General features: G+C 43.1%; 1 protein-coding gene across 2 annotated transcripts in view; it reads left to right on the plus strand.

The window, feature by feature from the left end:
• Nucleotides 1-2,445: 2,445 nt before the first annotated feature.
• ccdc50a (coiled-coil domain containing 50a) overlaps nt 2,446-24,163 on the plus strand; it is a 101,503-nt gene continuing 79,785 nt past the window's right edge. For both annotated transcript variants that reach the window (XM_060834645.1, XM_060834646.1), the window contains exon 1: nt 2,446-2,678. In XM_060834645.1, coding sequence (XP_060690628.1) covers nt 2,630-2,678 — 49 coding nt within the window. In that variant the 5' untranslated portion in view covers nt 2,446-2,629. The remainder of the gene's footprint in view (nt 2,679-24,163) is intronic.

The raw sequence follows: 24,163 nt of genomic DNA on the forward strand, positions 1-24,163 counted from the left end.
GTTTAAGATAAGAGGGGATTTAAGGGGGATCTAAGGGACAACTTCTTCCCACAAAGGATGGTGGATGTATGGAATGAGTTGATGGAGTAAGTAATGGAGGCTAGTACAATTACAACATTTAAAAGGCATTTGTTTGGGTATATGAATAGGAATGGTTTAGAGGGAAATGAACCAAGTGCTGGCAAATGAGATTAGATTAATTTAGGATACCTGGTCTATATGGATGGGCTCGGCTGAAGGGTCAGTTTCCATGCTGTACAGTTCTATGACTCTATAACATGTTGCTACCTCTCAATAGCTGGTCACCTGTTTTCCCTAGGCACTGTGTTTGAATCTCTCCGATCAGGTTTGCATCCCTACCCCGTAGTAAAACAGAGCTCTGACCAAAGTCACAAATGCTAAGAATGACTAAAATGTTAAACTTTTAACTTTATTCTTTTCTTCTACAATGTTTTTATGAATCTGTAGCTAGATACTTGTACTTAAGATGACACCTTGTATGGCAACATTATACACTTTTCACTGTACCCCTGTAATTTTGTACTTGAGTACACGTGGCAATAAAAAAATTCTAAATCTAAATCTCTATGACTAAGAAAGGTAGATTTTCGACCAGGCTTTGCACAACAGCCATGCCATATGCCTGCAATTCCTCTCCGCCTTAATCCAGCTGGATGGGACTGCTGTCATTGGTACCATTCTGATCAACTTTATCATAGCCATAAAGTTATCTGCAACGATTCGGCTTCCACCCCCTCACCATTACATCTGGTATTTTTTGAGGATCTACCCTGGGGCACCTCATTTTCTAACCTACAAGCTGCCACTCTGCAACATCATTTAAAAATACTGCACTAGTTGCCCTGGAGAAGCGCGAGGGGAAACGAGTCCTAGAGCAGCGCGAGGGGAACCGAGTCCCGGAGCAGCGCGAGGGGAACCGAGTCCCGGAGCAGCGCGAGGGGAACCGAGTCCCGGAGCAGGGCAAGGGGAATGTGTCCTGCAGCAGCGCGAGGGGAAGCAAGTGCTAGAATAGCGTGATGGGAAATGGGTCCTAGAACAGCAAAAATTACATTGGTGCAGCTGAGTGCCAGCATGGAGCAGACTGAAGGCTTGGAGCAGAGCAGGACAATTTTTTGACGGGCATCTGACCACATGCTGAACTGATGCTATTTGAAATACTTTACCAGACTGTAATGTCAATTCTTTATCTACGTTATAACTACCTTATTTCAAACTTATTTTTTAGACACTAAGTAATGCTACTACTTTTCCTTTCATACCTCTTTTGTATCCAAGATTTGTACGAGGTACTTGTATCTAAGTTGGCATGACTAGATGGCAGCTGAAAATGTGTTGCTGGAAAAGCGCAGCAGGTCAGGCAGCATCCAAGGAGCAGGAGAATCGATGTTTCGGGCATGAGCCCTTCTTCAGGAATCAACTAGATGGCAGCCATTCTAACAATTTTTCACTGTGCTCAGATACTTCTGTACTGGAATGTACATGATAATAAAGAATATCCTGTTCTAGTTTTCACATGTATAGTGAAGACACTCAGTTCACCGTCATCTCTCTCAATCTGCACTGTTTCGTATTTGTCCAGACAGCTTAATCTGACATCCAATAGTGGATGAGCGGAAATCTCTTATTTGATATTGCAAAGACATAATCTGAAGTATTTTGTTTTCATTACAAACTTTTTTTGCCGCTGAATCTATGTCTCTCCCTTTGGGAGTTGGAACTGGATTCTTCACAATTTTGGTGTCATATTGAATTTATTTGACGCTGAGGTGAGTTTCTGAACACAAATTGCCCTATCACCAAGGCTGCACATTCATACATCAACAGTCTCCATCCGTAACTCAGGTCGTCTGCTGATAAAACCCACATCTATGCCTTACACCCTGGACTCTGACAAACTCCTGGACAGTCTCTTAGCTTCCACCTGTTCCCACAAGGTGACTATAAAGGTACCAGGTAACGTTGATAGTGGGACTGCCTGGAGGATCCCAACAGAGGAATTTAGTGAGTAAGCTGGGGTGAGTGAGACAATGATTCCGGGGCCAGAGGATGAGTGGAGTTGTGGTTGGTGGTTGAAAAAGTAAATTGCCTGGAACTGACCATTGAGAATGAGGAAAACAAAGTGATAGCTTGCTGGAGGAAGAATTATGACCCAGAAAACAGAGGTGATACTTTGGTCAAAACGTCAGGTTTTCCCCATTATAATATTTGTTGGGAAGTCAAAAACTAGTTTCAAAATCACTGTTTCCTGAAAGACTGTTAGAACCACTCATGTTGACCTTTCTCATTCTGTTAAGGAACTGGCATCTGGTTTTTCCAGATGGGCATTTTGAAGTTGGGCATTAGTTGCGCGTGAGAGCTGGTGTGACTCGGTCTGGGTCGGACGCCGTCCCTTCGCCGGCAGACGATGCGCATGTGCGGAATCGTCCATGCCTGTGTTTCAGCGGAACCAATCTCCAGGATTGGGGATTTGGGGGGAGAGAGGGAGAAGCGAGACGCTTTGCGGGGCGCAGTGAGCGTGGGGGACCTTAGGCATTGACGGACGCTGCGGGGCAAAGGGGCAGCGCCCGGCGGAGACGGAGAGAGAGAGAGTGATCCCGGAGTCACGGAGATGGCAGATTTCAGCATCGACCAAAGCAGCCTCCCCACCGTCAACACAGGTAGGAGCCTGAGAGAGGGTTCACTTTACCGAATAGAGACGACCCCCCCCCCTCACAGTCACACCCCCATTTACACCCATTCCCTCCCCCATGTTTACTCCATCTGACCCCTCTCCATCCTCCTCATATTAATCTCACACAGCCACCTCATCGCCGTCCCACACCCTCCTCACTCCCCATATTCACACTACACCCCAATCTGTGCTCTCCCATCTCAGCACCCCATCCACCTTCATTTCCCTTTTACTCCCCACAGTCACCCCCACCCCATCTCCACTCTCACCCCCACCCCATCCCCACCCCCACCCCCACCCCCACCCCATCCCCACTCTCACCCCCACCCCATCCCCACTCTCACCCCCACCCCATCCCCACTCTCACCCCCACCCCCACCCCATCTCCACTCTCACCCCCACCCCCACCCCATCCCCACTCTCACCCCCACCCCATTCCCACTCTCACCCCAACCCCATCTCCACTCTCACCCCCACCCCATCCCCACACTCACCCTCACCCCCACCCCATCCCCACTCTCCCCCTCACCCCCACCCCATCTCCACTCTCACGCTCACCCCCACCCCATCTCCACTCTCACGCTCACCCCCACCCCATCCCCACTCTCACCCTCACCCCCACCCCATCCCCACTCTCACCCTCACCTCCATAGTCACCCTCATCATCACCCCATCCCCACTCTCACCCCCACCCCCACCCCATCTCCACTCTCACCCCCATCCCCACCCCATCTCCACTCTCACCCCAACCCCATCCCCACTCTCACCCCCACCCCATCCCCACTCTCACCTCCACCCCATCCCCACTCTCACCTCCACCCCATCCCCACTCTCACCCCCACCCCATCCCCACTCTCACCCCCACCCCATCCCCACACTCACCCTCACCCCCACCCCATCTCCACTCTCACCCCCACCCCATCTCCACTCTCACGCTCACCCCCACCCCATCTCCACTCTCACCCTCACCCCCACCCCATCCCCACTCTCGCCCTCACCCCACCCCATCCCCACTCTCACCCTCACCCCCACCCCATCCCCACTCTCACCCTCACCTCCATAGTCACCCTCATCATCACCCCATCCCCACAGTTACCCTCTCCCTCCCCGTCTCTCCCTCCCCGTCTCTCCCTCCCCGTCTCTCCCTCCTCCCCTCCCCCCCTCCCCTCCCCTCCCCCCCTCCCCTCCCCTCCCCCTCCTCCCCCCGTCTCCTCCCCCCCGTCTCCTCCCCCCCGTCTCCTCCTCCCCTCCCCTCCCCTCCCCCCCCCGTCTCTCCCTCACCTCCCCCCCCCCGTCTCTCCCTCACCTCCCCCCCCCCCCCGTCTCTCCTTCACCCTCCCGTCTCTCCCTCCCCCCACCTCCCTCAGCAGCTCCCTCACCCCGACCTTCCTCATCCTCCTCATATCTCCGGCGTTCCCTTTGTGTATCTCCGACCTCCACCCCCCCCCCGTCACTTCCCCCAGCCCTACCTTCCCACATCTTCCCCCTCCGCACCCCCCCTTACCCTGTATCTTCTCCCACTACCTCACTCCCCATCTCCCATCCCTCAATGTCACTTCTCTCTCCCACTCCTCCACCCCCCCCCACTCTCTGACCACTGCCCCATTACCTCCCACCTGCCCCCTCCCATCCCGTATTTCCCTATCCCCACCACTACCTGGACCTCTCTTCTGCAGCTCCCCACACCGTCCCCATTATCTTTCCCCATTTCTTTGTGAAGTCTCTGTGAGCTTTACCTTTCTTATCTTTTAAACTTCTCTTAATTTGATCTGTTAAATTTTTAATATTCCGTCAGCATCTGAAACTTCGGGTAAAAGAGTTTCAGATTTTCACTTCACACTCTCAGCCTCTTGAATTTACTGTTGACAGCCTGACTATTTCTGATTATGCCCCTTGTGCAGCACCCTTCCCTGATCTCTCTCTGGCTCTTTTCCACTTTCTGGGATCCAGAATCAGTTATCAACTCCCAAGCTCTGTCTTTCTTTTTTGATGGGACTTGATCATTACTGATATTACTGCTTTTGAATTCAGCGTATTTTTAGGCAATTTTAGAGGACAGTTATGAGTCAACCACTGTGCTTTGTGGTTGAATAAAAGATAGGCCAGACCAGATTAAAAACCCCCTCAGGGCCTTACTGAACCAGTTGGGTATTTATGACAATCAGTGATTGTGACATGTTTTCCATTAGAGTAACTTTCAATTCAAGTTTACTTTGATTTCAAATTTCATTATTTGTTATGATTGGATTTGAAACCTTGTCTTGACAATGTCAGGATGGGACTCTGGATGACTAGACTAGTGATGTTCCTGCTGAGCCAACACCTCCACTATTTTGCAGTTCACTGAAGGGCACTCATCTCTGTGTGTGTGTGTCTCTCTCTCTCTCTCTCTGTCTCTGTGTCTCTCTCTCTCTCTCTGTGTCTCTCTCTCTCTCTCTCTGTGTCTCTGTCTCTCCCACCTACTCACCCTACTCCACACATGCACGCACACGTACTGCCTTTTATGACTGGAGTTGAGGTATTAAAGTGATGAACTAGGATCTCTAACAGTGCTGCTGGTATCAGCAGCTCCGCTCATTGATCTCTAATTCATCCATTAAGAGAATGCTGTTACTGTCCTGGATTCGACACACTCCTTTCTCCTTGATCCTTTTCAAGGTCTCTGTTGAACCATTTTATTAAACCTGTGTATAATCACTATAGGCGATCCTTTATTCTGTGACTCTGGCGATTGTGTTTGAACTGCAATCAGATTTTGACTTGCTTTCTGTGACTCTTTGTAATTTGAATGTAAAATCAAACTAGGGTCTTGTCAGAATCTAATTAATTAAAAGAAATGTAATTTCAAAGCATAATTTTAATTCAGGTTGTGTGGGTCCAGTTAGTGGTATAGCTACATTTAAACCCCCTGATCTTGGAGTGACGTAGTGTTTTGTTCCGTTCACTGAGTCAAGCACTGCTTGTGGCAGCGTTTATGGTGATGACTGCACTAGAAGGTGTCATTGAGGAATACTATATTAACTGAAGGTACTATCCAGAGTATAGAATCATTAGTGCCTAAAAAGCATTAATCAAATTGATGAATTAATCAACACTTGGAAAGGCAAGGATACAGCACAGATTTATTAGAGGGAGATCTTGTCAAATTAATTTAGTGAGCTATTTTGAAAATGTGACTAAATATATTGATGAGAATAGCACAGTTAATGTAGTTTACATGGACTTCAGTCAGGCCTTTGACAAGATCCCACTTAGAAAGCTGGTCCAAAAAGAACAAACCCATGGGATCCAAGGCAAGTTGGCAAACTGGACCCAAAATTAGTTTGCAAATAGGAGGTAAGCAGCAATGGTGAAGAGTTGGTTTTGTGATTGGAAGCCTGTGACTAGCGGTGTACCACAGAGAACGGTGCTGGGATCTTTGCCATTTGTTATAGATCAATGACTTGGATGTGAATGTAAACTGTATAATTAATAAGTTTGCAGATGCCATGAAAATTAGTGGTGATGTTGATGGTGAGGAGGATGGTCTTGGGCTAAGTCCGATAGTGATCGGCTCCTACGTTGGGCAGAACAACAGCAGATGGAATTTAATCCTGACAAGTTTGAGGTGATGCATTTTGAGAGGTCTGATAAAGGAAGGATTTACATGGGATTAGTGTAGTTTGGTGTTTGTTGGCCAGCATAGACATGGGCTGAAGGACCTGATTCTCTGATACATGACTGTGACTCACTCCAGCTTTAGATACATTATAGCTTCTGCAAGCTAAACACTCACCTTTTCTTCACTGTTGCTAGGTGAAAATCCTTAGAGCACTGTGTACCTACATGTCAAGGACTGCAGAATACAAGAGGGCAGCTCACCACTTTCTTCTCAAGGGCAGTTACGGATAGGCAATAAACCTCCTAGCCAGGAGAGAATTGAAAACTTAATGGTACAGGTGTGGAGCCTTCATCAAGCTTAGTTTGACCACAATCCACATGAGAAGCATTCATTATTCATTCTCTCGTTTCTGAAAAGCTTTCTCTGAGCTTCTCAGTCCTAACATAGTTTTAAATACACCTCCAGTGTAAATTTGCTGAAGTTAATTCTGTATATTCCAGGCAACACTCCCGCCTTTTAAATGAAAAGAATTTCCCCAATGCTGTTTAAGATTTCCTTCTCATAAATGCCTGTTCAAAATGAGTTCTCATTCAATGGTGCATTTTGAGAATTTCCAATTTGTTGAACAAAATATGGAAATAAAATTTTGGTTTCAATAAAAAATGATCATGAAACTGTTACATGGTCAGGAAAAACCCACTATCTCTTGAGCTGAGCATAATGTTTGTACAACGTCGTGAATTTTTGCAAGTGGCTTCCATTTTTTGTGTTCATTAAAAGGATATGGGTGACTGGTTAGGCCAGTATTTATTTCCCACCCCTAATTGACCTTGGGAACCAGTTTCGTTGTAAGTGCACCCACAATGCCATTAGGGAGGGAGTTACAGGATTTTGATCCAGAAATCAGAAGAATGCCAATTAAGTTCAAAGACAGGATAATATATGGGTTGGAGGGGAGCTTGCAGGTGGCAATATTTCTGTGTGACTGCTGTTCTTTCTAGATGGTAATAGTTGTGGATATGATAGGTGCTGTCAAAGGATTCTTGTTGAATTTCTGTGTTGACTCCATAGATTGTACTGAGCATCGGCAATAGAAGGAGTCACTGTTTGTCAATGTGATGCCAATCAAGTGGGTTGCTTTGTTATGGCTGGTATCAAGCTTCTTGAGTGTTTGTTGGAGCTGCAGTCACCCAGACAAGTACAGAGCATTACATCACCGTCCCTAACTTGTAGCTTGTAAATAGGCCCTGGAGAGCCAGGAGGTAAATTACTCACTGCAAAATGCCCATCCCCTGCCCTGCTCTTGTAGCCATAGTACTTATATGGTTAGTCCAGTTCAGTTTCTGGTCAGTGGAAGCTCCCAGGATGTTGATATGGTGGATTCTGGAGATGTTAATGCCATTGAGGTTCAATGAATGATTATTAGATTGTCTTTAGAGATGGTCTTTGCCTGGCATTTGTATGGCATGAATGTAACTTGTTTGTGACTGAACGAGTCAATTCTCACCCCACAGATGAAAACTCATGTGGTAGTGGGATCTGGAGTGCAGCAGGATTTTAGGATTCATTTTCAGGAATAAAACTTGCTGCCCTAACTCATTCTGAGTGTATAAATAATTCCAAACCCACACCAACATTGATACCTTTTAACGGCCCTCGAATGTGACCCAGCAGGTCACTCGACTATATTGCAAAGGAAATTGGCATGGTTAGGAAATGCTGGTCTTGGCAGTGACACCCACATCCTTTGGGACTCTTTCATTAGCTTGGACAGATACTGAGCTGGTAAAGGACAATGACTCGCTATTGTCTGTGCTGTCCGAATTGTGGTGTGGTACCTAACTTAGATACGCTAGACATTGTCTTTTTGCTTTTTTTTTAATTCATTGATAATCCATAGGCTTTGTTGGCTGGTCCAGCATTTATTGCTTATCTCTAGTTATCCCTGATTCCAGGTTTGTCTCTGCTTCTACTGAACCATCTTATCCAGAGGCTCTGAGCTATTTAGATTCAGCTTATTTGAATGTGTAGTCAACCACTGAGCTTGCATCAGCATAAATTTATTTGGGTATGCAAGTAGTTTGGTAAAAGTTGACTATCACAGAAAAAAAAGACATTTTGTTCAAGCATATTGTCATGCACTTATCAGGACAATTCACAAGTGATACTAAAGGGAAACAACATTTATGCTATGTGAGAAGAGAGTGCTAGTTGGTTTGCATGCTAGCTGCTTTGGCAGAGGCTGTTGTCATGGGGGAATACAGCACATAATGATGACTGACTGTTTAAATTTTAAATAAGGCAAATTAACTCTGATTAAGGCATTGCACAGAGAAATGAACCAGAGAATAGCTGTCATTTATTTTGTTGCATTGACACAGGCACAGCTTGTGTTCATGTCTTTTCTGTCTGCAAAGGATGGGGTCCTGTGTATTCATATATGTAAATTCTAATACTTGCAGTGTCCAGCATTAGCTGTGATCCTACAACAGTTGGTATCTAATCCTGAGTGTGCAAATAATTATGCTGACAACCAATTTATGATTGTCAGTTGGGCGCACAGTTTGGTGTGCTGCAAGCTGTTAACTTAAATGTAGTTGTTAGCACAGGCTATAAGGGAAGATAGGTTTTTATTTTTATAGCATTGTTCCTGATTAAGGATCTCCTAGCAAGTGAAGAACTTGTGTTGCTGCTGTTGTAACAGTCTCTCTCAAAAAGCAGTGAAATAAATGATCTTATGATCTGTTTTGTTATGATGTCCCCTCTGCAATAAATACTTGCAATAGTGAAATGTGATCTTCTTTACCCAACTGAGTGGGCTGAAAGAGTAATTGTTTAATGTCATGTGAAAGACAGCAGAACCTAAATTGTGTTAAAGTCTCAAAACCTTTAACCACATATCTTCATTCTCCAAGGAGAAAGTGATTTTAAGTTAATGTTGGAAATGAGGCAGCGAATTTGCTGAAATTTTAGCAAGACTTGTTTGGATACCCTAGAGTCAGCACTTCTCCCTCTTTCCTTCAGAGTAAATGTCTAAAAATAAACCTTGCTTCATACTGCTTCCTGGAACTCTGCATGTACACATTATTGTTGTCAAAGCAGGAAAGCCTATAGTCCTTTGTCAGTTATGGCTTTTTACCTTGCATCAACTATGTACACAATCAGCCACACTACACAGTTATCGGTTGCAATGTAACATAATTCAGAATAGCTTTAGACTAGCTCATGGCCACCTATTCTCCATTGTGTTACAAACAATGCCAGTGCCAGCAGACAGCCATTAGGCATCTGAAATCCAATGTACCACCTGAGTTTATCTTGCCTGAGGTTAACTTCACTGAAGTTTCATGGTAACAGGCAGAGGATTGATCCTTCGGATTTTTAAAATATTATTTCATGGAATGTGGACGTCACTGTGTTATCTGGATTTTACTGCCCATTTTTAATAGTCCTACAGAAGATTGTGAATCACTGCAGTCTTCGGGATTTCACATATTTTAATGTGGAAGGAGCCCCAGTACTTTAAGTAAAGGAATGATACTACATTTACAAGCCAGTGATGAGTGGAATTTGCTGCTGGTGGTGTTCCTATATATCTGCTAAACCTGTCATTCTAGACAGTGGTGGTTGTGGATTTGGCAGGTGGTGTTGAAGGAGTCTGGGTGAACTTGTAGATGGTACAGATCCTGTCTCTGTATGTTATTAATGAAGGGGGTGGATGTGAAAGGTTGTGGACGGAGTGCCAGTCAGGCAGGCCGCAGTGTCCTGATTGTTGGGTGTTATTGCAGTGGCATCCATCCAGGTCATTTGTTCTGCAATTCTTGATTGATTGGTGGCCTAATCCCCTTTGCTTATTTTTGCTCCATGCTTCCTTAGTATTGACAAATCTCTCCATCTCTGCTTTCAAATTAGCAATTTTTTTAGCATCTGCTGTTTGCAAAAGAACTTACCAAAATTCTACCATCCAGCGTACAAGTCCTGTTGTAAAATTAGGTCAGTTACAATGTTGGATTCTTTTTTGAAAAACTGATTTTTATTATTGCAGTCCAAGGATTGAAGGCACTTCTGATAGAGTATGTTTTCAATGATTGGCTCTTTGTTTACCAAACATCCATTCACCATTATTTTAAAAGCATTCAAGACTCTGTTTACATTGCCTTTTCAGGAAGAGTCCCCAAGACTTGTCTGTAATTCATCTCATCCCCATTTTAAATGAACAACCTTTACTTTTAAACAGTGACCTAGTTGAGGAGAGGAGAAAATGTAAACATTAATAATTTTTTTTCTTTGCGCATTTGCAAATAGTACACCATTTACACTGGTACACGATGTACACTAGTCTAGCCTTAAGACTTACGGTTGTTTTGAGCCTTGGGGCTGGTCACTTTCTATTCTTTTCAACTGAAAGTAAAACTCAGTCAACTGTTTTAAATGGGAAATAAAGCTTCTTTTACACTATCCTCATTAAACACCCCCAGGACAGGCACAGCATGGGTTTCGATGTCAGCTAAAGTTCCTTCTACTTGTTTAAACTGAAAGTAAAGCTTCTTTGACAATGTGCCATCAAACGCTCTCGGGCCAAGTGCAACAAGGGCTTAGGTACAGGCTAAAGTCCCCTCCACTTGTTTAAACTGAAAATAAATTGGAAGTAAAGCTCCTTTGACATGTCCCTATCAAACATTTTCAGGACAGGGACAGCATGGGGCTAGCTAGTGAGAAAAGCTTGTGGACAGCAAGTCTTTGGTCAGGTGTAGAACAGTTAGTTGCACAGGTTGGATCCCTCATGTCTCCCTGAAAATGTGCAAGTTTCTCCTCCATTTCAATTTCCACACCAGACACTCTGAACCTGTTCACCAACATTGTGACACACACCTGCATCGGGTGGTTCTGACTGTCCAAACTGAACATGCTTTGATTTGTTTAGTGAAACTGAGACGATTGCTCAGCCAAACAAACCATCAGTCCTGATCCTAGAACTAACCTGTCTAATGTCCAGTTCCCTGCACTTGGTTCTCAACATCCTGTTCAGAGATATAACTCCACACCTCTGGAGCAGGTTAGACTTGAATCCAGGTCTCTCGGACCAGGGGAAGGAACACTACCACTGCTTAACACTAAACAGTATTTCTGATTAGTTGAGGATTATTAACCCAGAATGTGCCAAATCCTTGAACAAAATATCACTTATTGGAATAAATTTTTCACACTCAATTATGTCCCTATCAGTTTGATGGAACTGCCTTGCAAACAGCACAATGTGAGTATTTTCATCAGATGGTCTGGACAGTTCAAGAAGGCAGTCCACCCGCACTTTCTCAAGAATAGCTAATAATGTACACATCCTGAGAAGAACAGCCCAGACGTAAACCATATGACTCCCTTGTCCTGGCTTGCCATTCAATAAGATCATGGCTGATCTACTTGTTAAAATTCCACATTCCCATCTACTTCTGATCGTCCTTGATTACCCCACCTGACAAGAATCTAGCCACCTGTGTCTTAAAAAAAATTAATGATTGTACCACCTTCTCAACCAGAGAGTTCCAAAGTCTTCCAACACTCAGCGAGAAAAAAAGACTCCCAATCTTTACCCTAAAAAGATGACTTCTAATTTTAAGATCACAAGTCACACAGCAACAGGTTATAACCCAACGGGTTTATTTGAAATTACAAGCTTTCAAAGCACTGCCCGTTCATCAGGTGAAATGTTGGAAGCACCTCCACGTCATGGCTTTGAATTTTAAAACCGTGACCTCTAGTTCTGAGCTGACCCAGAAGGAAATATAATTTCTATATCATCTTGTCAAGACTATTAAGCTTCTTGTATCTCAGCATCTATGTACATAGCTCAATGAATTTTTAAAGAATGCGCTTTGGGATTTCTTTTGGCCATTTGCCAGTGGAGGTGTGCAAATAAGCAATCCTAAAATTGGTTCTGAGTAAAAAGAACTTAAAGCAATTAGATTTCAGGCTAACACCTGCTGAGTTGTGACTCCTGCGGTAGATTACGTGTAATTCATGTGTGGGATAAAAAACAATTTTTGTCAACAATTAAACAGAGGGGAAGTTATTATCAGTAATGTTTGTTTTGAGTGTAAGTGGTTCAGGAAGATGCCTATGATAATTAAGGCTCTTGTGCTTTGGTAGTGTCCCTCTCCCTGGTCTGAAAGACCCGGGTTGAAGTCTCACCCCTTCCAGTAGTGTAGAATTACATCTCCGAACGGGATGATTTGAGAAATGGGTTAAGGGCCTTGTATTTATGGAGATAAGCAGCTTCTATGTGACGCCAGTTATGTAGGCTAAATGTCCTCACAATTCCCTTTAATGATATGCAGCAGACGGCATGCCAGCATGCCCAATTATCCTGTGCACTCAAGCCTCCGAACAGAGTCCAGTGTTTAATGGTTGCTTAGTGATCAGCACTGCTGCCTCACAGTGCCAGGGACCTGGATTCTGTTCCAGTCTTGAATGACCACCTGTGTGGAGTTTGCACACTCTCCCTTGGTTTCCTTCAAGTCTATCAATCATAGCCTTAATACTCCTTGTCTGAGCACTCACATCTCTCTGGTGCAGATAATTAAAGAATTCCCAACCATCTCCATTTGAAATGATTGATAGTTTCATGATGAATAATGTCGTATAGTTGTAGACTGTCCATTCAGGGGAAATCTCCCCTCAGCCTTGACCCTGTCAAGTCTCTTCAGACCATGTCTCATTCTTCTCAACTCCAGAGAACATGAATCTGTTTATTCAATCTGTCCTCATGGGGCAGGCCTTTTATCCCAAGAACGAACCGGTGAACCTTTGATGCACTCTAAGACAATTATATCTTTTCTTAGGAATGTAGACCAAAACTATACACAATATCCCAGGCGTAGGCTCATTAAAGCTCTGCACAATTTCCAAAAGTCATCTTTGCTCTTACACTTCAAAGCCATTCCAGTTTGCAGACTGAGACTTTGTGATTTTGTTTATCTGGCAGTGAGGACTCATGGTGGAGGCAGGAGTGAACTGGACGTTTCCTTTTTTTTTGGCTGTTTTTCAATCCTGCCTTTTGGCACCAAAGAATGTTGATTTTGTACACTTCTCACTGTGCTCTTGTATTCCTGAGCTTGAGTACACATGACAGTAAAATATAAATCTGGATGCTGCTTGATTTGTTGACTAATTTCTTCTGCCTTTATATAATTTTGTTTACAGAATGTGAAACTGTTTCTGATCTCCGTTGAGAGGATTGAATTTTGTCTCAATTATTATTGAGTGAGATCGATTCTACATGTCCATTGCCTAGTCTGTGGGGTTTAACAGAAATCTCAGCACTGTGCACATTTACAGAAACCCATGCCCGCTATGTTGCTAGGTGTTGGTATCATTCATGATTGGAAATACTGATGATACAAATTATTTAAGCTGGTATAGTAGGCATTGTTGGTTGGTTGCACTTGTTAAAATTCACACCATTTCTTGCCAATGACATATGACTACTTTTACACTGGGTTTGATCTTGCTTGTGGTAGGTAGCAATAGCTAATATTTTATGCCACAAACCATGCAATATTGTATTCGTTTCTGATCTCTCAATTCTGATTGACTGGAGCCGGTGCAAAAATGATTTGCTCAAATAGTTTGCAGCCAATGAAGTATAGTCACTATTGTGATGGATTAAAATTGGCAGCCAATTTGCACATAGCAAACTCCCACAGACAGAAATGTTACAATGAGCAGATAATACCTTTTTTAGCGTTGTTGAGAAATGAATATTGCCAAGTCACCGCCAATTCTCCCCCTGAAGGTTTTCTTCACTGTGTGGAAGTGTGTGCATGGCTGTCTTCCACATGCAGAAGTCAATGCATTGGTACGCCATTTAGCATGTGCAGAACCTCCTAGCAACCATGTAGCTATTGGTCATCTGGGATACTCTGCCCTTCCCTTTATGTTCTCAGAAATAGTGCTATAGAAACTTTAATGCTAACCTGTGGGGACAGGCATTGCAGTGTTTTGGTTGATCTCAGCAATAGCATCTCTGATAGTGCACTATTTCCCTATATCTCACTTAGTTGTCAGCTTTGTTCTTTGTGCTGAAATCTTGGACTGCAGATTGAACCCATGGCTTTTGTGCTGGTTGACTCACAGCTGAATTTGGACAGCAATCAATAGCATTCTATGATTGAGGTCCTTAAAATTGAGTGTATATGTGGAGAAGATCTTTGCACAAGTGGGAAGAATCTCAAAGTCCCTACAGAGCAGAAAGAGGCCATTCAACCCATTGAGTCTGTACTGAATTTCCAAAGAGCATCCACCCCAGACCCAGCCCCCCACCCTATCACAATAACTTCTTTGACTATGGCTAACCCCCATAACCTGCACATTCGTGGACACTACCGGGAAATTTAGCATGGCCAATCCACCTAACCTGCACATCTTTGGACTGAAGATCTGAGCTGATTGTGAAATAGTCAGTGATGAATCCAACAGGGGCTTCCAGGAAACCTCCTTTATTCAGAAGTGGTGAGAAGATGGCAGTTGTCTTCATTCAGTATTTCAACAAGCACGGAGACAAACAGCATAGATGCCTTTACAGGGAAGATTTGATGAGCTATATCAGAAAAGAGAATATAAAGATAAGATGAGAGGCTAATACTATTTTGAAGGAAACTTATGTGGGGCATGAATACTGGCAGTGAACATTTGGAATGAATGATCCTTTGCTAGGTGATACTCCTGAAGGTGTTTCCTACTGGACTTGAATTGTTACCTCTGTCTCTCCGCAATTTCCCCAGCATTTTCTGTGTTTGAGTTCCAGAAATTGCAGTATTTTGCTTATTTTTATTACTGTCCGAGCCATTTTCCCTTTTAAAGTTGCATCTATGGTTTTCCACTACTAGTATTCATTCGAGCCTCATCAGGTCATACTCATGGGTTGCAGTGTTCATTGGGTGCAACATTGGGTGTTGTATGCCTAAACAATGGCTTGAAAGTGTGCCTGTGATGATTTGGGTGGTTTTGAGCAATAAGGTACTGATTATAGAATGCAAGAGCATTCCATCTGAAACCCCTGGGCCAAGTAGCAAATTCTGGCAAGCTGACCTGTGCAGAAAGGAGCATCAGTTTCACTTGGATTGAGCTGCTTAAGTTTCATGTGCTGAGAGATTTACAAAGCTTCTTTGTGTCGTGGCGCTTTGGTAGATTGCTCTTAAATGAAAATGCTAATGATCTTCTATTTATCTGTAGCTTAAGATATAACCAAATTAGTGGATGCATTGATTTGATTGCTGTTATTGATATTCAGTCTTGGGATGTGGGTAATACTGGCAAGGCTGATGATATATTAACCATTCCTAGTTGCCTTGTGAAAGCAGTAGTAAGCTACTGTCTTGAACTGCTAGTGATTGATAGAGCTGCATGTTGGAAGGCAGTGAAGAGACAGCCTCTGGAATTACACAAACACCCAGTGTGGATATGGATGGATGGTTTCCATTGCTGAACCACTTGGGCTTTTATAAATACCTGACAGTTTCATGGTCACTTTTTTTGCAGAACTTAATTTACTTTCTCCAACTGTCATGATTTTCTGCATTACTGGTTCTGTTACATAACCCTTTGCATTGTGCGTTGCTTCATATTACTAGTTTAGTGAATGACTAACATAACAGGAATTCACTAATCCAAAAAATTTACGAAGTCTCTGATTCTCAAGGCAATGTGTTTTTTCATAGTGTATTAGTGGTGGGCTCAGTTTCCAAAACCACTGTGATTGTGTCACTTTATTCAGTTGGGGGCATATTCCAGGATTTGTTGAAGTGAAACTGTCTTTTCCCATAAGGACTTATCCATTTCAGATCAGAACTGAACCAGATTAGGTCAGCTGGGGTAGTAGTTACAGTGCTACAGCGGACTTTAGCACTGGATTATCAGGGGTAAGAACAGGCAGTGTAGATAAATGATTAGAGACCCTTCCTCATTTGCCATACTGTGAGCCTAATACCAACTAATTGCCAGAGTTAGTGCAATACTGTCAGTTGAATAGTCTTGTATTTCGATGACTCTTTGCCTGAGATATTGGAGAACTGTCATGGTGAAAACCCATCTTCCATTATGAGTCAACGAATGGGAGAACAGTTGACTGTTGGAAAAAGAGAACAAATCAAGTGTAAGTCAGATTAACGATAAGTCAGAAGTCATTAAAAAAAAAGCACTTCCAGAAATTGATTCTGACTGAAAAGAAAACTGAAAATGTTTGAGTTGCACGTGTGGGTGGAGTAGCTTCTTTGTACTGATTTGGGCAGAGATTGCTAGATGTATCCAGGAATGAATTATTCAAAATTCCCTAAGTTCTAGTATTTGTTTCAAACTAATTTCAAGAATTTTTTTTGAGAAAGAGCTTTCTAAATCTGATCACCATCTTATCTTAGCTCAGTAAGCATTTCTGTAGCCTTTTTGTGAAACAAACTGTTTTGAGTCGAATTCAAAGTGTTTCTTAAAAATGTACAAGTTCCTTTAGCTTTCTATCGAATCCCCATTTTTTTAAAGCAGGTACAATTAACGGATACATATTATTGATTTTTGAGAATATTGTTATGTTGATTTTGTATTAATGTGATACGTATTATTACGTTGTGATATGACTGACCTTTGAGAAAAACAGATAATGTTGGACCTCTGTTTCCCAGAATTGTTACTCATTGGTGGTTATCCTTCCCTCCTGTCTGTCTGTGTTGTAGACCTCTTGATAGAGGTTGATTTCTGAGAGTGATCAATAGCTCCATTGTTATAACACATGTACCACCATAGTCCATCCAACACACTCAATATTCACATCCTCTACTACTGGTGCACAGTTGCAGCAGTGTTACCTACAGAATGTAATGTAACAACTTCCCATGGCTGATTCAACAGCACTTTTAAAACCCATGGCCTCTGTGACCTTGAAAGGCAAATGCATTATGTTCAAGGGAACAACACTATCCTTCCAATCCACTCAAGTTCCATCAAGGTCCCTTCCAATCCACTGCCCGTCCTGAAACTGAATGATATGCTGCCTCTTCATTGTCAGTGGGTTAACATTTTGACTGGAATTCTTCCTGAACATTGACTGGAAACGCTATAATTTCAGTACTTAGATGGGTCAGTTTTTGTCTGATGTGTGTAGGAGAGTTTCCTGACACAGTATGTAGATAGCCCAACAAGAGGTGAGACCACATTGGATTTAGTACTGGGTAATGAATCAAGCCAGGTGTTAGATTTGGAGGTAGGTTGAGCACTTTGGTGATAGTGACCACAATTCGGTTACATTTACTTCAGTGATGGAAAGGAGTAGGCACTTACCGGAGGCCAAGAGTTATAGCTGGGGAAAGGCAATTCTGATGCGATTTGGCAAGATTTAAGATGCGTAGGATGGGGAAGGAAACTGCAAGGGATGGGCACAATTGAACTGTGAAGCTTGTTCAAGGAACAGCTACTCCCTGCCCTCTATAAGTATGTATCTGTCAGGCAGGGAGGAGGATGTCAAGCGAGGGAACCGTGGTTTACTAAATAAGTTGAATCTCTTGTCAAGAGGAAGAAGGAGACTTGTGTAAAGGTGAGGGGCATGAATAGGATAAATAGACAAAATCTTTTCCCTGGGATGGGGGGAGTCTAGAACTAGAGGACATAGGTTTAAGGTGAGTGGGGAAAGATATAAAAGGGACCAAAGGAACAAACTTTTCACACTGAGGATGGTATGTGTATGGAATGAGCTGCCAGTGGAAGTGGTGGAGGCTGGTACAATTGCAGCATTTAAAAGACATCTGGATGGGTATATGAATAGATAGGGTTTCGAGGGATATGGGTGAAGTCCTGGCAAATGGGACTAGATTAGGTTAGGAAATCGGGTCTGCGTGGACGGGTTGGACCGAAGGGTCTGTTTCTGTGCTGTACATGTCTATGACATGAGACATGAAGGCTCAGTTAGTGCTCTTGAGAGTGACAAGTTATCCAGGAAGGACCTAAAGAGAGAACTGTGAAGAGCCAGGCGAGAACATGAGAAGTCTTTGGCAGATCGAATCAAGGAAAACCCTAAAGCTTTCTATCGGTATGTCAGGAATAAAAGAATGACTAGGGTCAGTCAAGGAGAGCAGTGGGAAATTGTGCATGGAGCCTGAGGAGATAGGAGAGGTGCTAGGCGGTTATTTTCATCAGTATTCACACTGGAAAAAGTCAATGTCGAGGAGATTACTGAGATACAGGCTATTAGACTAGATGGGATTGAAATTTGTAAGGAAGAAGCGTTAGCAATTCTAAAGTGTGAAAATAGATTAAATCCCCTGGGCTGGATGGGATTTATCCTAGGATGCTCTGGGAAGCTAGGGAGGAGATTGCAGAACCTTTGGCAGATCGCAAAGTCTTTGTCGTCTTTGTCGTCATTGTCTACAGGAATAGGGCCAGAAGACTGGAGGATAGCAAATATTGTTCCCTTGTTCAAGAAAGGGAGGAGAGACAACCTTGCTAATTGTAGGCAAGTGAGCTTTGTTTCAGTTGTGGGTGAATTGTTGGAAAGGATTAGAAGAGATAGGATTAATTTCATTAGGGATAGTCACCATGGTTTTGTGAAGGTAGGTTGTGCCTCACAAACCTTATTAAGTTCTTTGAGAAGGTGACAAAACAGGTGGATGAGGGTAAAGTGGTTGATCTGATGCAAATGGATTTCAGTGAAGTGTTTAATAAGGTTCCCCACGGTAGGCTATTGCAGAAAATAGAGGCGTGGGATTGAGGGTGATTTAGGTGTTTCGATCAGAAATTGGCTAACTGAAAGAAGTCAGAGGGTGGTGGTTGATGGGAAATGTTCATGCTGGAGTTCATTTACTAGTGGTGTACGGCAAGGATCTGTTTTGGGGCCAATGCTGTTTGTCATTTTTATAAATGACCTGGATGAGGGCATAGAAGAATGGGTTAGTAAATTTGCGGATGACGTTAAGGTCAGTGGAGTTGTGGACAGTGCCGAAGGATGTTGCAGGTCACCTTTTCAAGATCGACATGAATGTAGGGTTGCAGGTAGACAGGATAGTGAAGGCATTTGGTATACTTGCACTTATTCATCAGTGAATTGAACATAGGAGTTGGGACATCATGTTGTGGCTGTACAGGACATTTGTTCAACCACATTTGGAATACTGCATTCATTTCTGGTCTCCTTGCTATAGGAAGGATGTTCTGAAACTTGAAAGGGTTCAGAAAACACTTCCAAGAATGTTGCTAGGGTTCGACGGTTGAACTGTCAGCAGAGACCGAATAGACTGGGGCTATTTGGCTATTGTCTCTGGAGCATCAGCAGTTGAGATGTGACCTTACCGAAGTTTATAAAATCATGAGGGGCATGTATAGTGTGAATACCCAAGTCTTTTCCTTGGGCTGGGAGAGTCCAGAACTAGAGGGCAAAGGTTTAAGGTGAGAGGGGAAAGATTTTGAGAGTCCTAAGGGGCAGCTTATTGTTGAAACATTGTTTCTCCTGCTCTGCCGGTGCTAACTGACAGGCTGTACTTTACCAGCATCACATTCTTTGACTCTGATCTCTCCAATCTGTGGTTCTTACTTTCTCTTAGTTGATGGTGAATTAGATTGGCCTTGGGGTTTTTTTTGATTAGGAATTCTTTTGGCATTGAAGTGAGGCTTGTGATTGGATCAGTGGATGACCTTGTGTTGACTTTGTCATTGCTCCTTCTAATTGTGCCAGTAAGCTGGGAATAATGGATCTAAACTTTTGCTATCCTCCATATCTAAGTTCACATGATTGTTCTCTGGGGGATACAAAATCATGTTGAGGATCTATGTCACGTTTGGAATCACTAAGTTTTGATGGGGAGATAGTGGGTAAATACCAGTGTTGTTTCTGAAATTAAGATATGCGAAGGAGATGGGGTGGGGTCAGATACTGCGCCTAGTTTTGGCTGTGGAAATTCTAGCTTTGATTTGAACTTTGAAATATCTGAGAGCTGATTCAGACAACTTCCTGCTGTTTGTCTGTTTCAGGTTATTGCATTTTTATTTAACGTGCTTCAAGATTGTAACTTTTGGGTCATATTTCCTGCACAGATCACTCAGATGTACAACTTGTATTTTTAGTGGCAATTCATAACAATGAGTACAGATAGCATCAAAAGGAGATAGATACCCATTCGAAGACTGACAGATTTGCGTTGATATGATCAGTGAATGATAGTGGCGAGTACATCTTCCCCAGTCACTAAATCTATTAGTGATTGCACCTGGGCAATCGGTTCTTTGAGATACTTTCTCATCACAGAATGATGGCACTCTACGAAGTATTCTTAGCCTTCATGGTTGTTATTCCATCTTTTCCTTCTTCAATAGATGTCAGCTCTTTTCCAGAGGAATATCCAAAATGATACCTGTAAGGATTGATGCATGATTCAACTCTGAGTTACTGCACCAAAGTCCAATTCTGCCCTAGCATAGGCCACTGATGATTTCTTACCAGTAATTTGGCATCCTTCTCAACTACTGACAGCCCAGCAGTATGGCAAAAATAGTGTTGAACCATGTATGAGTAGTTACCCAACTGAGTCAAGAGTGTAGTGCTGGAAAAGCACAGCAGGTCCGTCAGCATCTGAGGAGCAGGCAAATTAACATTTTGGGCATAAGCCCTTCATCAGGAATATGATGAATATTTCTCATGAAGGGCTTGTGCCCAAGACGTCGATTCTTCTGCTCCTGGGATGCTGCCTGACCTGTGCTTTTCCAGCACCCCACACTCGACTCTGATATCCAACATCTGCAGTCCTCACTTTGTCCGAGTTACCCACCTGCTCTGTTCTATGATGGGCAGTATGTTTACTGATAGAATCACGGATGGTATGTCAGAACAGAAAGGTCATTTAGCATCTTGAGTTTGTTCTGTTGTTCAGTTTGTGCCTTGTTTCCTTGATGTTTCTGGTCAACAAAATTCTCAGCAATTTTTTTTTAAATTAACTACCAGAATCTGCAGCTTTTATATGGGAAAATGATCAGAATTGCCATCTTTTAGAGGGGAATAATGCTTTTGATTTCACTCCTGAATAAACCAGTTCCAATAATAAGATTACACTTTGTGTAAGTGGATTTCCTTAATTGATGAAAGGCGTACTTTGTAGTCAGTGCTGAAAATGTGTTGCTGGTTAAAGCACAGCAGGTCAGGCAGCATCCAAGGAACGGGAAATTCGACGTTTCGGGCATAAGCCCTTCAGGAATGAGGAAAGTGTGTCCAGCAGGCTAAGATAAAAGGTAGGGAGGAGGGACTTGGGGGAGGGGCGGTGGAGATGTGATAGGTGGAAGGAGGTCAAGGTGAGGGTGATAGGCTGGAGTGGGGTGGGGGCGGAGAGGTCAGGAAGAAAATTGCAGGTTAGGAGGGCGGTGCTGAGTTCTTTGTAGTCAACCAAGCAAATTGCTTATCATTTCAAACATCTGTTAGATCACCCTTTCACATTCTAAGCTCAAACAAATATAAATCAAATTCATGTAATTGATTCTCATAATTTTGTTTTATAAGCCTCAGAAGAATCTGTACTGCATTCCATGCAAAATCAGTCTGACTTCTCTGAGCTATGATATCCAGACTGATCCCACAGTCTGGATATCATTGATCCTTCCAGATAGAAACTGAATGGGGTTAAAGTCAACTGAAGCATCATGTCCTCACTTTTTTTTTTGCTTTTCATTTCTGTTGGTTTTCTACAGCTTTTGTGAAATCTACTGATTGAGATGGCCTTGGTTGATTACATTTTGAGAGATGGGTAGTGATGAGAACCTCAGTTCTCTCAAACTGGCTTCATTGTTGAAATCATTGTTGTAACAGGAAGCCATTGTTGTAACACTGCCCACAGCAGTGAACGCACCCACTTCCCCTGGCCAGTCACTTGTGGAGTAAATTTCCCAGGGTAACTTTGGGAACTGTTCATGCCAGGTGAACTGGGTAGGTGAATTCCAAGCTTGGGTGGAAAAGCTTTTCCAAGCCCCATGTCCGCTCAGAGTGAGTTTTGCACAGAACCTAACGAAATTGGGGCATTTTTCAATTGAACACTAGAAGCTGAGAACTGATTGAGGTGTACAGAATTATAATGGATTTTGGTAAGTCAAGTAATAAATGATTTCAACTGATCAATCCACAACGAAGATGCAGTTCCTTTTCCCAATAGAATTCCTAAGTTGTTCTTACTTACAGAGAAACTGTCATCCCACTCACCTTTCCAGACAGTGAGAGGGAGCAGATGCATCCTATACCTCATCCCAAAAGAGCCAAGAATGCTGTTGAGATTCATTCCTCCAGCTAAAGAGGGGCACGGGTAAGTGGGATATAGTTGTTTAATGCTCATGGTGAGCTGTAAAATAACTGTATGGAACAGGATAGTGAAGCTATGTCTTTGTGATGTCTGATCACATGGAATTGAGGCACAAGTCTAGGGTTTCAAAAAATGTCCCCTCTTACCATCCCTCATCTGTAATTATCCAGCCTGTTAAAGTTTGCTGATGAGAGTGCAGACATTACATTATTTCAGATAATTAACTGGTACAGTCTAAGCACAAGTTAGAAGTGCTGTGAAGAATAAAGGAAGAGTTATTTTGAATGGAAAGGGGCTTTTTAGGACCTTACAAGGGCTATCAAGCAGTAGACATAAAAAAATGCAGATTAGTTTTAAAACTTTCAACTTTCGTTAAGGACTTTTTAGGTGAATGTTGGGAAAATAAAAATAAATTGAGCCTTTTAGAGCTCAGACATGCGTGATGGAATAAATAGCCTTCTGTGCAGTAAACGTTTGTAAGCATAAACCATAGAACATGGAACAGTACAGCACAGTACACACCCTTCGGCCCTTGATCTTGTGCCAACCTTTCATCCTTCTCTAAGATCAAACTAAGCTACATACCCTTCATTGTTATATCTTCCATGTGCCTATCAAGAGTCTCTTAAATGTCCCTGATATATCTGGCTCTACTATCACTGCTAGCATTACATCCCACACACCCACCACACTCTGTGAAGGACTGACCTCTGACATCTCCCTTAAAGTTTCCTCCAATCACTTTAAAATTATGCCCCTTTGTGATAGCCATTTCTGTCCTGGGAAAATGATTCTGACTATTCGCTGTATCTATGCCTCTAATTATCTTGTACACCTCTATCAAGTTGCCCCTTGCCCTCCTTTGCTCCAATGAGAAAAACGTTAGCTCGCTCAACCTTTCTTTCTAAGATCTGCCCTCCAGTCCAGGCAGCATCCTGGTAAATCTTCTTTGCACCCTCTCCAAAGCCTCCACATTCCTTCCTGTAATGAGGCAGCCAGAACAATATTCCAAGTGTGGTCGAACCAGGGTTCTGTAAAGTTGTAGCATAACCTCACGGCTCTTCAACTCAATCGCCTACTAATGAAAGCCAACACACCATACACCTTAACAACTATCAATTTAGGTGGCAACTTTGAGGGATCTGTGGACATGGACCGCAAGATCCCTCTGTTTCTCCACACTGCCAAGAATCCTGCCTTTTTCCATGTATTTTGCATTCAAATTCAAACTTCCAAAATGAATCATTCACACTTTTTTTGGTTGAACTCCATCTGCCACTTATCATGCCAGTTCTGCATTGTCAATGTCCCGTTGCAACCTACAACAGCCCTCCACACTGTCCACCACTCCAGCAACCTTTGTGTTTTTGGCAAACTTACTCACCCTTCCACTTCCTCATCCAAGGCATATTTAAAAATCACAAAGGGCAGAGGTCCCAGAACAGATCCCTGTGGAACACCACAAGTCATTGAGCTCCAGGCTGAATACTTTCCATCTGCTACCACCCTCTGTCTTGGATGGGCCAGCTAATTCTGTATCCAGACAGCCATATTTCCCTG

This window comes from Hemiscyllium ocellatum, chromosome 13 (genome assembly GCF_020745735.1).
Source record: "Hemiscyllium ocellatum isolate sHemOce1 chromosome 13, sHemOce1.pat.X.cur, whole genome shotgun sequence".
NCBI lineage: Eukaryota > Metazoa > Chordata > Chondrichthyes > Orectolobiformes > Hemiscylliidae > Hemiscyllium > Hemiscyllium ocellatum.